The sequence below is a fragment of the Leucoraja erinacea genome, chromosome 4 (assembly GCF_028641065.1).
Source record: "Leucoraja erinacea ecotype New England chromosome 4, Leri_hhj_1, whole genome shotgun sequence".
NCBI classification, from domain to species: Eukaryota; Metazoa; Chordata; class Chondrichthyes; order Rajiformes; family Rajidae; genus Leucoraja; species Leucoraja erinaceus.
Window position 1 is genome coordinate 101,944,713 of NC_073380.1, and position 14,402 is coordinate 101,959,114.

Sequence of the window (14,402 nt, forward strand, 5' to 3'; positions counted from 1 at the left end):
TAAAATTGAATCTGAATCTGAATCTGAATCTGGATATTTCCTGCTATTGGGACGAGATGGAAAGGTAAACTCTAGTACAGAAAAGGTGCCCGTTATAGACAATAGTTGCAGGAATAGGCTATTCGGCACTTCGAGCCAGCACCACCACTCAATATGATCATGTGTGGGCGTGGCACCGTCAGACAAGAGGCCGAAACAAAGAAGTCGAAGTCAAAGAACCGAATGGAAACGAGGCCGAAACGCCAATAAACCGAAACATTACCAAGACGAAAACGCCTACTAACCAAAAGGATGGGACGCCTAAATGCAAACTAACCGAAAGGGCGGTACACCTAAAAGCCAACGAACCGAAAAGCTGCGTCGCCTAAAAGCAAACTTACTGAATGGCCGCTTTGTCGAAACGTCACCTACCCGAAAGGCGGCATCGCCTACAGGTCAAAGGACCGACTGCCGCTCTACAGAAAAGTCCAATAACGGACATGACGTTGCCATGGGGGCGGGACTTGTCAGCGATTGGTCCAGACCCCCACATCCATCACATCACTGTGAAGGCATGATCATTGTCCCACACCTCCGCTCCACCCGACCCACAGCCCGCGGAGGGTGGCCGTGGGAGAGTGGGGGCTGTCCCGAGGGATGCACACCTTCGGCCGCTTTCAACTTGGTGCATGGGTTCAGATTGTCCAGTCACCTATGGCTTGTGTGGGAAAATGAACCCCACGCACCCGTCTCCCCCTTCTCGCTCCCCTCTTTTCTCTCTCCTCCACTCCCTCCCCGCCCCCCCCCCCCTACTTTCTCCCTCCCTTCTCTCTCTCTCCCCTTTCTCTCTCCCCTTCTCTCCCCCCTCCCCTCTCTCTCTCTCCTCCGTCTCCACCCGCGGGGAGCGTCCCACAGTCACTGACTGCGATGCACCGCCATCAGACCCCGACCTCCACACCAGGGTGATTCCTCCCCCCCCCCCCCCCCCCCGACCCCCGAACCCCCGACACCCACACCGGGCGATTCACCCCGGCCGCGGGGACAGACGTTTTATTTATTACCGTCTCGGTGCTTGCGGAACGCACCCAAGCTCCCACGCACAAAACAGGCAGCGTCTCTGGAGAGAAGGAATGGGAGACATTTCGTGCCAAGACCATTCTTCAGAGTGAGTCTGAAAGGTCTCGACCCGAAACGCCACCCATTGACCCCGTGGTCTGTTTTACACAAAGTGGGGGAGCTTATCCTACCTTGAGCTGTCAGCCTGTTGATGGGAGATTCATGAATAGGAATAGGAGACACAGCCGACGCTTGCAGCAGACCATGGAAATCAGATGCAGCCATCGATAAGGATGAGACTGGCAAAATCTGCAATTATCAAAGTTAGGAAGCATAAACCAATACCAAATACTGTGAAGATGCAAACGTCATTATTTAACTTTGTCTTTTTATGTTTTTTTCAACCAAAATTGATGTCTGGACCTGGGCATTAGCACTAGGCCATCAGATAGTGTTCTGATCAGTGACTCGGGAAATGCTTGGGCTAATGATTGGGAAAAGGCAATGATATATGCAGCAGTCAATGGTGTTGAGGTGGTGAAGAAGGTTGATCCAGCAATCAGGGGAGTGGAGTATTGGATTAGTAAAGGATTGGGGTGTGACAAAGGTTGGTTTGATATTTAGAGGTTCAGGAATGGACGTAGAGTTGGTGGATTTTATGGTGTTGATACTTTGTGAGATAAGTATGCAGCCGAGGTGAATTATCAAGCCTGAGACTTGCTCAGGCATGTCCCCGAATGCCATAGATAGCCTCACATGTGGAGCGAAGGTCTTCTTATGCATGAAGCATGAAGCACCTATTGGTCACCAGTGTAGTGAAAAGTAGCATATTTTAAGCACCAATAGACAGTATTGCACATGGCCGTGCACCATCATACATTAAATGCACAAAGGGCTTTTTCACACAAATGATATATGGAACAAGCTGCCAGAGGAAGTAGTTGAGGACTATCCCAACATTTAAAAAACAGTTAGACAAAAGACGAGAAAAACATTTTTCACACAGAGAGCGGTGAATCTGTGGAATTCTTTGCCACAGAAGGTAGTTGAGGCTAGTTCATTGACTATATTTAAGAGGGAGTTAGATGTGGCCCTTGTGGGTATGGAGAGAAGGCAGGTACAGGATACTGTTGGATGATCAGCCATGATCATACTGAATGGCAGTGCAGGCTCAAAGGGCCGAATGGCCTACCCCTGCACTTAATTTCTATGTTTCTATGGATAGGACATGTCTGGAGGGATATGGACCAAATGCACGCAGGTGGGGCACATAAGGCCAAGGGGGCTGTTTCCACACTGTATCTATGACTCTATGGCAAGAAAGGAAAGTCATGGATTTGGGAATCCTTGAAAATAATTTCCAATGGTCATTAACAAAAGCATTTTCAAAAAATGTTGTTGTGCAGTGCACATATGTACAACCCAAACAAATTAAAAATGTTAGTTCACTATCTTTCAAAAACAAATTCAAAGCTAAGCATTTGAAACCCATACTATTCATGGCTCAATGAGTAATGCATTCTTTGTACCTTGAAGCTTTCTCATGATATTTTGGTTATTTTCTAAATCCAATAGTAACACCGACATGTCATTTCTATAGGTATAAAATACTTCCTAAAATTGCAGCAAGAAATATCAATTAAATGTGCTCAGAAATACTTTTTCCATTCATTGATCTGTTACACACCACAGTACTTGATGTTGATGGAAAACTTGACAACTGACTGTGATTTGATAGACTGGATGATGCTCTCCAATACTGCAGTGAGTCAGTATCTGTTGATAGAAAATGAAATATCACTGGTTATCAAATCCATCTGTAAATGTAGATTTATATTTATGAATAGTGGCAGGTATACGATGTACAGAATCTTGTTGATTCCACAAGTGCAGTCAATATATATTTATAACCTCATACCTCCACTTGTGTACATTTACATGCCTTTGTGTTTACAGACTGTAAAAACAGTTGGTAATGTTCAGTTCATCAATCTTATCATATTGAAAACTTTGAAAGTTGCCTCCTGAAAAGGATTCTCCATACATTCCGACCATTTCATAGTGTACAAAGAGATCAAAATCCAGTCAATGACTTTATGCTCGTTAATTTTTACAAATATTTGCATCCCTTTTACATTGAGAAAGCTACTCTTTATTTCCCCCCAGGAAATAACCCACCTATTTACACAGTGCTTCCTTCTATAACATTCAATCTTAATGACTTTTATTTACAATTAAAAAAACCCTCCCTGGTATGACGTGTTATGTATTATATGAATGATACACGATAACTATTCAGCATATAATGGAAACATTGCAGTATTGGCATTACGCTAATGACAAATAATGTGTCCTCCTGATCCATTCGGCACTTAAAGCAGAGTTTTCGGTAAATTCACTTCGTGTGAGAGATTTAAACTAAAAAAATTCAAGGCAAGAGTTTAAACTGAATTGTTATTCAAAGATACAAAAATAAAAAGTTTAAATAAAATGGTTCCGGGACTATGTTGTAATATCATAAATGGCCTTGTCTGTTGAATATACAATTGCAATTGCTCATAAACAGGACTGAATTGTACTGGTCCCCTGAGAGCAATAAAAGTCAGACAATAATGCTTATTAAGTACAGTCAATTAGGAAAAAAAAAAATCAAGATTATACTCAACAGATATGAATCAGATGCTATCAGACTATGATGTTTTCCAATTGTAGAATAATTGGCATTGTTTTAGGCTGCAAAAAGGTTTCAAAGAACATGGGCAGAAAAACAGCAAATGGAACACAGTCCTGAGGCAATGCATCTGGGAAGTGCACACATGATGAGGGTATATATACAATAAATTACATCAAGCAGAGCTGTATATCTACAGTTGGTACAGCGGCAGACGCTGAAAATGGAAAATTTAATGATTCAAGAGAGTTTATTGTCATGTGTCCCTGGTAGGACAATTAAATTCTTGCTTTGCTTCAGCACAACAGAACATAGTAGGCATTTACTACAGAACATATCAGTGTGTCCATATATAGCATTATATAAATATATACATACATGAATACATAAATTGATTGTGCAAATAAACAGATAATAGGTTATTAATGTTCAGAGTTTTGTCCGAGCCGAGTTTAATAGCCTGATCTCTGTGGGGAAGAGCTATTCCTGAACCTGGTCGTTGCAGTCTTCAGGCTCCTGTATCTTCTACCTGAAGGTAGCGGGGAGATGAGTGTGTGGCCAGGATGTAAAATGCCATTTTACATCACGGACACAACAGGTAAAATGACTGCCTTCAATGCCATATAATACTACAATTCTATATACTTACGAATTCATAAAATACAAAGATACTGGGTGGGTTTATTGCCAAGTTTGAAAATAAAACATTCTCAAAATTCTTACCTTCTAAAGTGGTGCTGAGCAAACTACTGCTCGTAGTTTTTGGGAAGTTTAAATCAAACATGTACCTTCCCTGGTAGCAATGTTTTGCCATATGAGCTACATGCTCAAAGAACTGGCAATGGTACAACAGAGCCTGTAGAGCAGGCAGCCCGACTAGGGATAAGCCGGACTCCTCATTGTGAACACAGGGGCTCTACAAGAAGAAAAACACTTCAGGCAAAACATTAAAGCAAAACCTTAAATTCACAGCAACTGCAACAACAAAGTAGACATTTCTCATTGCATAAGATTTCCTAAACACATTTCATCATCTTTGTAGTTGCAAATGCGCGCCATATAGATTGATGCTGTATTTTTGTAATTATCAGATATTATTTGATACCAAAGGTTTCAGTAATCGATATTAGACATTCCGCTTGTTTGGAAAATCATCATTCAAACCGCAATACACATTTAGAATCAAAACAATTCATCAATTTAAGCAAATAAATTCCAATCTACAGAAGGTCACTAGAGGGAATTATATATTTCACTTAATTCACACTTTAAACACAATTTGCTTTAAACTGCCAGATGTGCAAATATCATTGTTCAGCAAGAAATCCTCAATATTTTTTTATAGTTAGTACACTAATTTTCTCAGTAATGGCCGCAATATATTTTATTTCTTGAAATTAGTGGGAGAGTCATATATTCTGAGCAACATCTGTTACCACTCCAGGAGATGCAATGATAAGTGTATAGGGTGAACATTCACATCAACGTTCAGCTTCAATTCTGCTTGCAGTCTCATTCTTCCACTTCCTTGCTTTCCTTTGACTGTCTTTCCCTTTTACAATTCACAAAGCAATCTGCTCTTGTGTAACACAACAATATAAACTGAGCAGAAATAACCAATTCCTTCCTTGCATTTTTAAGCATGAATCAGATTCCATTCCTTTTTTTAAATGTTACTTTAATCACCGTTCTTCAGAAAATTCCCAATAGCAATGTAATATAAATTTTGGATTTTTCACCAACTACTTATGTATTTCACACCGTAGAGATATTTCGTCTAGGAATACATTGGCCAGAAAAGGTACACTAATCCATTACTATGCAGTTGCCAACTTTGGTTGTAGAACAACTGTCTAAAAAGTCAGTAGCAACTAATGTGCCCAATGGACTGAACTGACCTTACGAAGGTGAGAGAGTGACGAAAACAGAGATGTCCAGAGTAAGAAACCATCAGGGATAATGGCCAAGATGGGGCATATGCTAAAAACTAGTGGTTAATGACAAAATGGACTAAGATCACTGAATGGAGGAGCGTGTGTGTCTGAGACAGTGGGTAGGTGGTGAAGGAGTGGTGTGGTGGTACAGGTGGAGAAATTCAGGAATCAGTTTTGTGATGGGCTTTAGGGGTTGAGACTTGCAATCAGTTCAGGAAAAAGAGTGTGGGTCAAGTCAGCAACTAGGTAAAGATATGAACATAGAGTGTGCTAAACAGATAGGTGGGCCAGGAATCATGGTTTGACCTTTTGGTGATTAACCAGTTAGGAGGGAAATGGAGATAGTGGAGATGAGACCCAAGGGTCAGAATACACGGAAGGTGCTTAGTTTCCAGTTTGGTGCTGCACTGTGAGAACACAGTTAGTTGATAGTTGATCCCACACAATGTGGATACATTTTTTCAGCAATGGTCCAAAAACATTATTACTACATGGAAGGATATCATTTGACGTCCTTCCCCCACTGAAATAAGGGGGCTTTTAGGTTTCAGTTTTGTAGCCAAATGCATGCAGAGGTTCGTGCACAGCTGTATTTTATATAACTTTGCTTTGGATTATTTGGAATGGTTAATAGCAAATAAAAATAAAATCACATTTTTATGCTTCTGCAGGCAGGCTTTAATCTTGCTTCCAGAAATAAAGTAACCTGCAAAAAAGCTGCATTCACCTGTTAAAGATAAGGTTTTATTTTTATATATTCTCTAAAAAGTACAAGTTAATACAGCACACGTTCACAAACTTTCCGTACCTGCCAGATGTAATCCTTGGCTTCCTCCATAGTGGCTGGCATTCGAATCATCAGCAAATTCTGGAGAATGGATGCAGCCTGAACAAAATTAGACCTTTGTTATCCTTCTATACAAGTAAATGCCAGCAGTATAGTTACATCCCTTAGAAACACAGAGATTCTTGAGAATGCAGTACAAGAATGGAACATGTCAGGCCACCTCTAATCTTTTAATGAATGCAAACCCTGATATGCCAATCGAGTTGAAAACTGTGCATGGGTGAAAATAATATTTAGTTTTGATCTCATCAAAAATTAGGATGACTTAGTTGGGTTTGCACATGGTGTAAGGATACAGTCCTTTAAAAAATGAAGACAAACAAAGAGATAACTAATTGTTCAATCTTCTTCCATCAGCAATTTTTCATAAGCCATTGAGAAGAAGAATGTGTTTTATGAACAGACCATAGAAATTAGGTGCAGGAGTAGGCTATTCGGCCCTTCGAGCCTGCACCGCCATTCGATATGATCATGGCTGATCATCCAACTCAGTATCCCATCCTTGCCTTCTCTCCATACCCCCTGATCCCTTTAGCCACAAGGGCCACATCTAACGCCCTCTTAAATATAGCCAATTCAGATTCAGATTCAATTTTAATTGTCATTGTCAGTGTACAGTACAGAGACAACAAAATGCATTTAGCATCTCCCTGGAAGAGCGACATAGCAAATGATTTGAATAAATAATAATAAGTGTCCGGGGGGGGGGGGGTGGGTGGTGATTGGCAGTCACCGAGGTACGTTGTTGAGTAGAGTGACAGCCGCAGGGAAGAAGCTGTTCCTCGACCTGCTGGTCCGGCAATGGAGAGACCTGTAGCGCCTCCCGGATGGTAGGAGGGTAAACAGTCCATGGTTGGGGTGAGAGCAGTCCTTGGCGATGCTGAGCGCCCTCCGCAGACAACGCTTGCTTTGGACAGACTCAATGGAGGGGAGCGAGGAACCGATGATGCGTTGGGCAATTTTCACCACCCTCTGCAATGCCTTCCGGTCGGAGACAGAGCAGTTGCCATACCATACCACACTGTGATGCAATGAACTGGCCTCAACTACCTTCTGTGGCAGATAATTCCACAAATTCACCACTCACTGTGTAAAAATGATTTTCTCATCTCGTGTCCTAAAAGACTTCCCTCTTATCCTTAAACTGTGACCCCTAGTTCTGGACTTCCCCAACATCGGGAATAATCTTCCTGCATCTAGCCTGTCCAACCCCTTAAGAATCTTCAGACTGAAGAAGGGTTTCGGCCCGAAACGTTGCCTATTTCCTTCGCTCCATAGATGCTGCTGCACCCGCTGAGTTTCTCCAGCTTTTTTGTGTAACCTTCGATTCTCCAGCATCTGCAGTTCCCTCTTAAACCCTTAAGAATGTTGTAAGTTTCTATAAGATCCCCCCTCAATCTTCTAAATTCTAGCGTGTACAAGCCGAGTCTATCCAGTCTTTCTTCATATGAAAATCCTGCCATCCCAGGAATCAGTCTGGTGAACCTTCTCTGTACTCCCTCTATGGCAAGAATGTCTTTCCTCAGATTCCATCAGATAGATGAGCCATTGTTCCTGGTGTAATTCAATGCAAATTGTGTGCATCATTGTGTGTTGCAAATGTATAGATATTGTCAATAGAAGCATCACAAACATTTCAATAGAAGCATCACAAATATCTCAAGAAAAGGTTTCGAGCAGAGTGACTTTGCACAGAAACAGCCTGCTTTAGTTATGGTATCAATGAAGATAGACAATAGACAATAGGTGCAGTAGTAGGCTACTCGGCCCATTGCACAACTCCATGACTAACAAATTGGTCTTCCAAATGTCAGGGTGAAAGTTGAGCAATAACTGTTTAGATGAATAGTTTGAACGAATCAATGACAGAAAATGTTATTGACATTTCAGCAGATTTATGAAAGGCTGCATAGAATAAAGGGATTCACAAATTTCTCAATACATGGTATAAGATAGGCATCAAAAATTGTGTAGAAATAAGTGAAGATTTCAGATGGGACAAATGGAGGTGTCTAAGATAGTTTCCAAGTAGCTCCTGGTTCAAACCACTAAATTTATTCTTCGCAACAAATCTCAAATATAACCTCAAAGAAGATAAAGCTGGCTTTGCAAACTGTTTTTTCAAAGTTTCTGGCTGGAAGAGCGACAAATTAATTTTTTGATGAAACCGGTGACAACAGAGGTTTACTCATCCAGGTTGGATGAAGAGGTCTTGAACGAGATCCAGTCCACCAATACAAGCCAGTCCCAAAGTAGACCTTCGGCCTCCACAGGCTACTGCTGTGTTATGATGTATTACAATGTTTGATGCTTCTTGGTTCAGTCTCCGTCAGCCAGAGAAACAGGACTGACAGATGATGAGTGTCCAAATTGATGGTGTGGGGGATAGAGCAAGAGGCATACTTGATGGCTATGTAGCAGCGAGCAAAAGCATTAACATCACACATGGAGCAAGAGACATTCTGATAGTATTTGGAGAGTAGGTTCCTGATGTAGTTTGATTGAAGTTGCTGATGATGATGAACAGGGCATCATATTTTAAAGTAATTCTATTAGTTTTTGTTCTGGTTGATCACCAGCAGAGGATTTCATACATGTATTATCTATGAAACAATAAATCATTTATAACTGATATACACCAATGAAATCTTTAAATAAACCAGTATCACATTTTAAGATAATTTCATTGCTTTTAAATCCAATTATTCAGAGCGACGCATATGAAGGAACGGCAGATGCTGGTTTAAACCGAAGATAGACACAAAATGCTGGAGTAACTCAGCCAGCATCTCTGGAGAGAAGGAATGGGTGACATTTTGGGTTGAGACCCTTCTTCAGACTGAAAGTCACGGGAAATGGAAATCTATATTACTAAATCTCTGTTCTAGTTAGTGTGTGATGCTGCATGCCGCCTCCCCCCCACAACCACACGTTGGGGGAACAGACCCAACAGGTCTGCACTTGGTCTAGTGAGAGATATAGACGATGATGTAACTCAGATACTCAGAGAGATGATTGGACACTTTCATTACATTTTTCAGATAATCCTTCATTTCCAGTTATATTTCAGAGAAGCGAGGGTGCTGAGTCAATATATATATGCCCGGGGCACAAAGGTTAAAGATGGGCCGGGCAAGGAGAAGGACAATGGCTCGCGGGACAACAGGATGGAGGCAATGGCTGCAACAGGCCTTGATGAGGAGGGTGTCCCCCTCCCATTGGTACGGAACATTTGCATTTTTCAGCTTGAAATTGTGCAATAAGGGGCATACTGTAGCGAGTCTTTTAACTTACACTTGAATGCAATATATATGCTTTAAATTGGATTGGAGCGTTTTTGAAAGGGGGAGGCTGTGCGATCACTGATCACTGGCCTTGGGGGTACCCGATGAGGGAGTGGAGCAACCGAGTGGGGAGAGGGTGTGGAAGAAGGGTGTCCCCCCTCCCAGGGTAGGACCTTTTTGAAATTTGATGTATTAAAATCATGTTTTAGTGCACTGTAGAAGTATGATTTCAATGTTTTTGTATTTTTAGGAGGTAACTTTTTAAGGGGTAACTTTATCCACACAAAAGGTGATGGGTGTATGAAACAAGCTGCCAGAGGAGGTAGTTGAGGCAGGGACCATCCCAACATTGAAGAAAAAGTTAGACTGATACATAGATAGGACAGGTTTGGAGGGATATGGACCAAAAGCAGGTAGTGTAGCTGGGACATGTTGGTGGGTGTGGGCAAGTTGTGCTGAAGGGCCTGTTTTCACACTGTATCACTCTATGACTACATTATACCTCCACCATGCATGAATGCTTCAAAATCAAGTGATCGAGTTTTATTGCCATATACTCAAGCATAGAAACATAGAAAATAGGTGCAGGAATAGGCCATCGGCCCTTCGAGCCAGCACTGCCATTCAATATGATCATGGCTATTCATCTAAAATCAGTACCCTTCCTGTTTTTTCACCATATCCGTTGATGTTGTTAGCCCCAAGAACTAAATCTAATTCTCTCTTGAAAACATCCAGTGAATTGGCCTGCACTGCCTTCTGTGGCGGAGAATTCCACAGATTCACAACTCTCTGCATGAAGAAAGTTTGTCCTCCATCTCAGTCCTAACTGCCCCCCCCCCCCCCCTTTATTCTTAAACTGTGACCCATGGTTCTGAACGCCCCCAATATCGGGAACATTTTTCCTGTAGTTACAGTAAGTGAAAATCTAGCAGGCAAGCAGGATGCTTTCACCAACCACCCCCATTTGAAGTCCACTAACTTCCACCGTATCCGCCCAGTGCTTGGTACTTACTTCCAGCAGCCACTGGTTGTCCTCCAGGATGCACCGAACCGCAGCCTGATCCATGCCGGTCACCTGGGCGAATTCAGCACAGAGACTCTCACGGCAGCGGCACAACGCTTCGAAGCCTCCGACGGCCCGGGAATCTTGCACTGAGGTTGCCCCATGGCCGGAGCTGCAGTGAGCGACTCGCCAGCCCGGCAAACACTCGCCAGCCCCGCTCCCCGTCCGCATCTGACCCCGCCGCTGCTTCTGCTTCCAACACCCGTAGCCCATGCAGTTGATATGAGTTTTTACATTTTCGTTGATAACAGAATTTCTCACAACAGAGCGAGAGAAATTTGTGATCAGTGTGAGAATTTGGTGAAATGCGTGATTCTCACGCTCAATGCATGGGAGTTGGCAGCCCTGCCTCTCTCTCCTCCCCTCCCCCTCTCTCCCCCTCTCTCTGCACTCTCTCCACCTCTCTGTCTCCCCTGACCGTAATGGCGACTCTGAATAAGGGGGAACGGTGAATGTTCGTGGATCTCGCACAATCCGCCCCTCTCTCTCTCTCCTCTCGCCTCTCTCTCTCCCCCCTGTCTCCCCTCTCTCTCTCTCCCCCTCTCCCTCTCTCTCTCCCCCTCTCTCTCTCTCCCCCTCTCTCTCCCACCTCTCTCTCTCCCCCCCCCTCCCTCCCTCTATCATCCCCTCTCTCGCCCTCTCCTCTCCCTCCCCTCTCCTCCCTCTCTCTCTCTCCCCCTCTCTCCCCTCTCTCTCTCTCTCTCTCTCCTCCTCTCTCTCTCTCTCTCTATATCTATATCTCCCCTCTCTCTCTCTCTCTCTCTCTCTCTCTCTCTCTCTCTCTCTCTCTCTCTCTCTCTCTCTCCGTCTCTCTCTACTCCTTCCCTTCATCCTGCTCTCTCTCTGTCTCTCTCTACTCCTTCCCTTCTCCCCCTCTCTCTCTGTCTCTCTCTCTCTCTCTCTCTCTCTCTGTCTCTCTCTGTCTCTCTGTCTCTCTCACTCTCTTCCCCCCTCTCTTTCTCTCCCTCTCTCTCCCTTTCTCTCGCACGCGACAAGAAAGCTGTATCTCGCTACACGGGACAGCAAACTCAAATCAACTACCTAACAATGTCTCCCTCCCCTCTCTCTCTCCCCCTCTCTCTCTCCCCTACCTCTCTCTCCTCCCCTCTCCCTCCATCTCTCTCTCCATTCACGCCCCTCTCTCTCCCCACTGTCTCCCTGTCTCCTTCCCCTCTCTCTCTCCCTCTGTCTCTCTCTCTCTCCCTCTCTCTCTCTCTCTCTACCTCCCTTTGAGAGTCTGTCCCTTTGGCACAGAGACTCTCGCGGCAGCGGCGCAACGCTTCCGACGGCTCCGCGGCCCGACACACTCGCATTGTCCGGAGTGCTCCATGGCCGGAGCTGCAGCATCAGCCCCGCAAACACTCGACAGCGCCGCAAACACTCGCAAGTCCCCGCTCCCCGCATCTGTTCCCGCCGCTGGTTCTGCTCCCATCCCTCCCTCAGCCCCGGCTCTCCAACACCCGCGGACCATGCAGTTTATCCGAGTTTTGAAATTTTCGTTGATCACAAAATTTCTCACCACAGAGCGTGAGAAATTTCTGATCAGTGTGAGGGCGTGAGAGTTTGCTTGAGGGCGTGAGTCTCACGCTCAAAGCGTGAGAGTTGGCGGCCCTGCATTATGTGCTAACCGAGTGTTGTACTTATGTATGGCAATAATCTCACTGATTTGTATGCAAAAAAAAAAAGTTTCTTATAGAAACTTACAAAATTCTTAAGGGGTTGGACAGGCTAGATGCAGGAAGATTGTTCCCGATGTTGGGGAAGTCCAGAACAGGGGGTCACGGTTTAAGGATAAGGGGGAAATCTTTTAGGACTGAGGTGAGAAAAACATTTTTTCACACAGAGAGTGGTGAATCTCTGGAATTCTCTGTCACAGAAGGTAGTCGAGGCCAGTTCATTGGCTATATTTAAGAGGGAGTTAGATGTGGCCCTTGTGTCTAAAGGGATCAGGGGGTATGGAGAGAAGGCAGGTACGGGATACTGAGTTGGATGATCAGCCATGATCATATTGAATGGCGGTGCAGGCTCGAAGGGCCGAATGGCCTACTCCTGCACCTAATTTCTATGTTTCTATGTTTCTATGTGATAATAAAGAAACCAGTGCACCACATGCTGGGTTGAACTAGATATAGACTTTTCGATCACAGAAAGAATTGATGGATGCAGGGATGATGAAGGAAAGTGATTATAGGGCTAATTTAAATTAGTCTAGATATAATTGAATGGAAGGTCAGACTGAGGCCTTTTCTTATTAACATTCTATCCTTTGTAGTTCCTTTTGCCTCTAACTATTATTTATCATATTCTTATGTTAAATATATTTCACATTACTTATCATTCCCCACGTGGAAATTATGCATAATTTTTTCCCAAGATTGAGGCACAAAATACTTTGTGCATCTGCAGGTTTTTTGTGGATTTTCAGTATATTTCTAGCCTTGAGCCATAGTTTAAATTATACAATTTAATTCCATTCTTAGTGACCATGGCTAGTGTCATTTTAAAGACCTGCCATTATTTATTGTATTTTATCCAAGTTGGGAGATATATCTTTCCATCTGCAATTATGTGCCAGAAGTAGATAAATAACAAGAGTGGATTTTTCATTCTCAACAAATCAATATCATTTTAAAAAAACATGAGCCAATGTTCCACAAAATACCCAAAGATATAAAATAATAACATACTAGAATGAATAGCCATTTTTACTTGAATTTAAATGCTCTTAAGGGCAATTCATCAGGTTAAACTAGTCTATTATGCCGTATCTTATATATTTCTTCAAAAATTAAATTTGACCCAGTTAGTTCTTTGCTATTTACCAACCCCTTTGAATTGTATTAGGCATCGTTCCACCCTGCTTATTGAATAGGTCAATCCTACTAAAACCAGTGTTCATGCAATCTAAAAATGATCATTACTGCAGTCTCCATGGGACTTCACTGCCTAAAAGCACAATGTTAGCATTGCCTTAGAAAACATCTTTGTTTTGGTTAACTAATTTTTAAATTTAGCAAAGTATCCTGAACCTCACATAGTTTCACCATGTTTAAAACAAACTCAGATATGCAACTTTACACAGTTTGACGTGGAAAACCTTTCCCCACTGAGAGTAGGGAAGATTCAAACAAGGGGACATGACATGAGAATTAAGGGACTGAAGTTTAGGGGTAACATGAGGGGGAACTTCTTTACTCAGAGAGTGGTAGCTGTGTGGAATGAGCTTCCAGTGAAGGTGGTGGAGGCAGGTTTTTTTTATCATTTAAAAATAAATTGGATAGTTATATGGTCGGGAAGGGAATGGAGGGTTTTGGTCTGAGCGCAGGTATATGGGACTAGGGGAGATTATGTGTTCGGCACGGACTAGAAGGGTCGAGATGGCCTGTTTCCGTGCTGTAATTGTTATATGGTTATATGGTTTTATCAAATTCTATTTAAAAGCCTTATGTTGTTTGACCCTAATTTGATTACTGCAAGGAATCTTTGTTGAATTATTTGATGTGCATTTAATTACTTGACAAATACAGATACATAATGTGAACTAAAATGCCATAAATGGTCAGAA

At 43.0% G+C, this 14,402-nt stretch overlaps 1 protein-coding gene across 1 annotated transcript in view; it reads right to left on the reverse strand.

The window, feature by feature from the left end:
* rttn (rotatin) overlaps nt 1-14,402 on the reverse strand; it is a 221,600-nt gene that overhangs the window by 65,383 nt on the left and 141,815 nt on the right. The window contains exons 32-35 of the mRNA XM_055634871.1: nt 6,449-6,526; nt 4,430-4,622; nt 2,723-2,811; nt 1,227-1,344 (exon numbers count right to left, since the gene is read on the reverse strand). Of these exons, the coding sequence (XP_055490846.1) occupies nt 1,227-1,344; nt 2,723-2,811; nt 4,430-4,622; nt 6,449-6,526 (478 nt within the window). The remainder of the gene's footprint in view (nt 1-1,226; nt 1,345-2,722; nt 2,812-4,429; nt 4,623-6,448; nt 6,527-14,402) is intronic.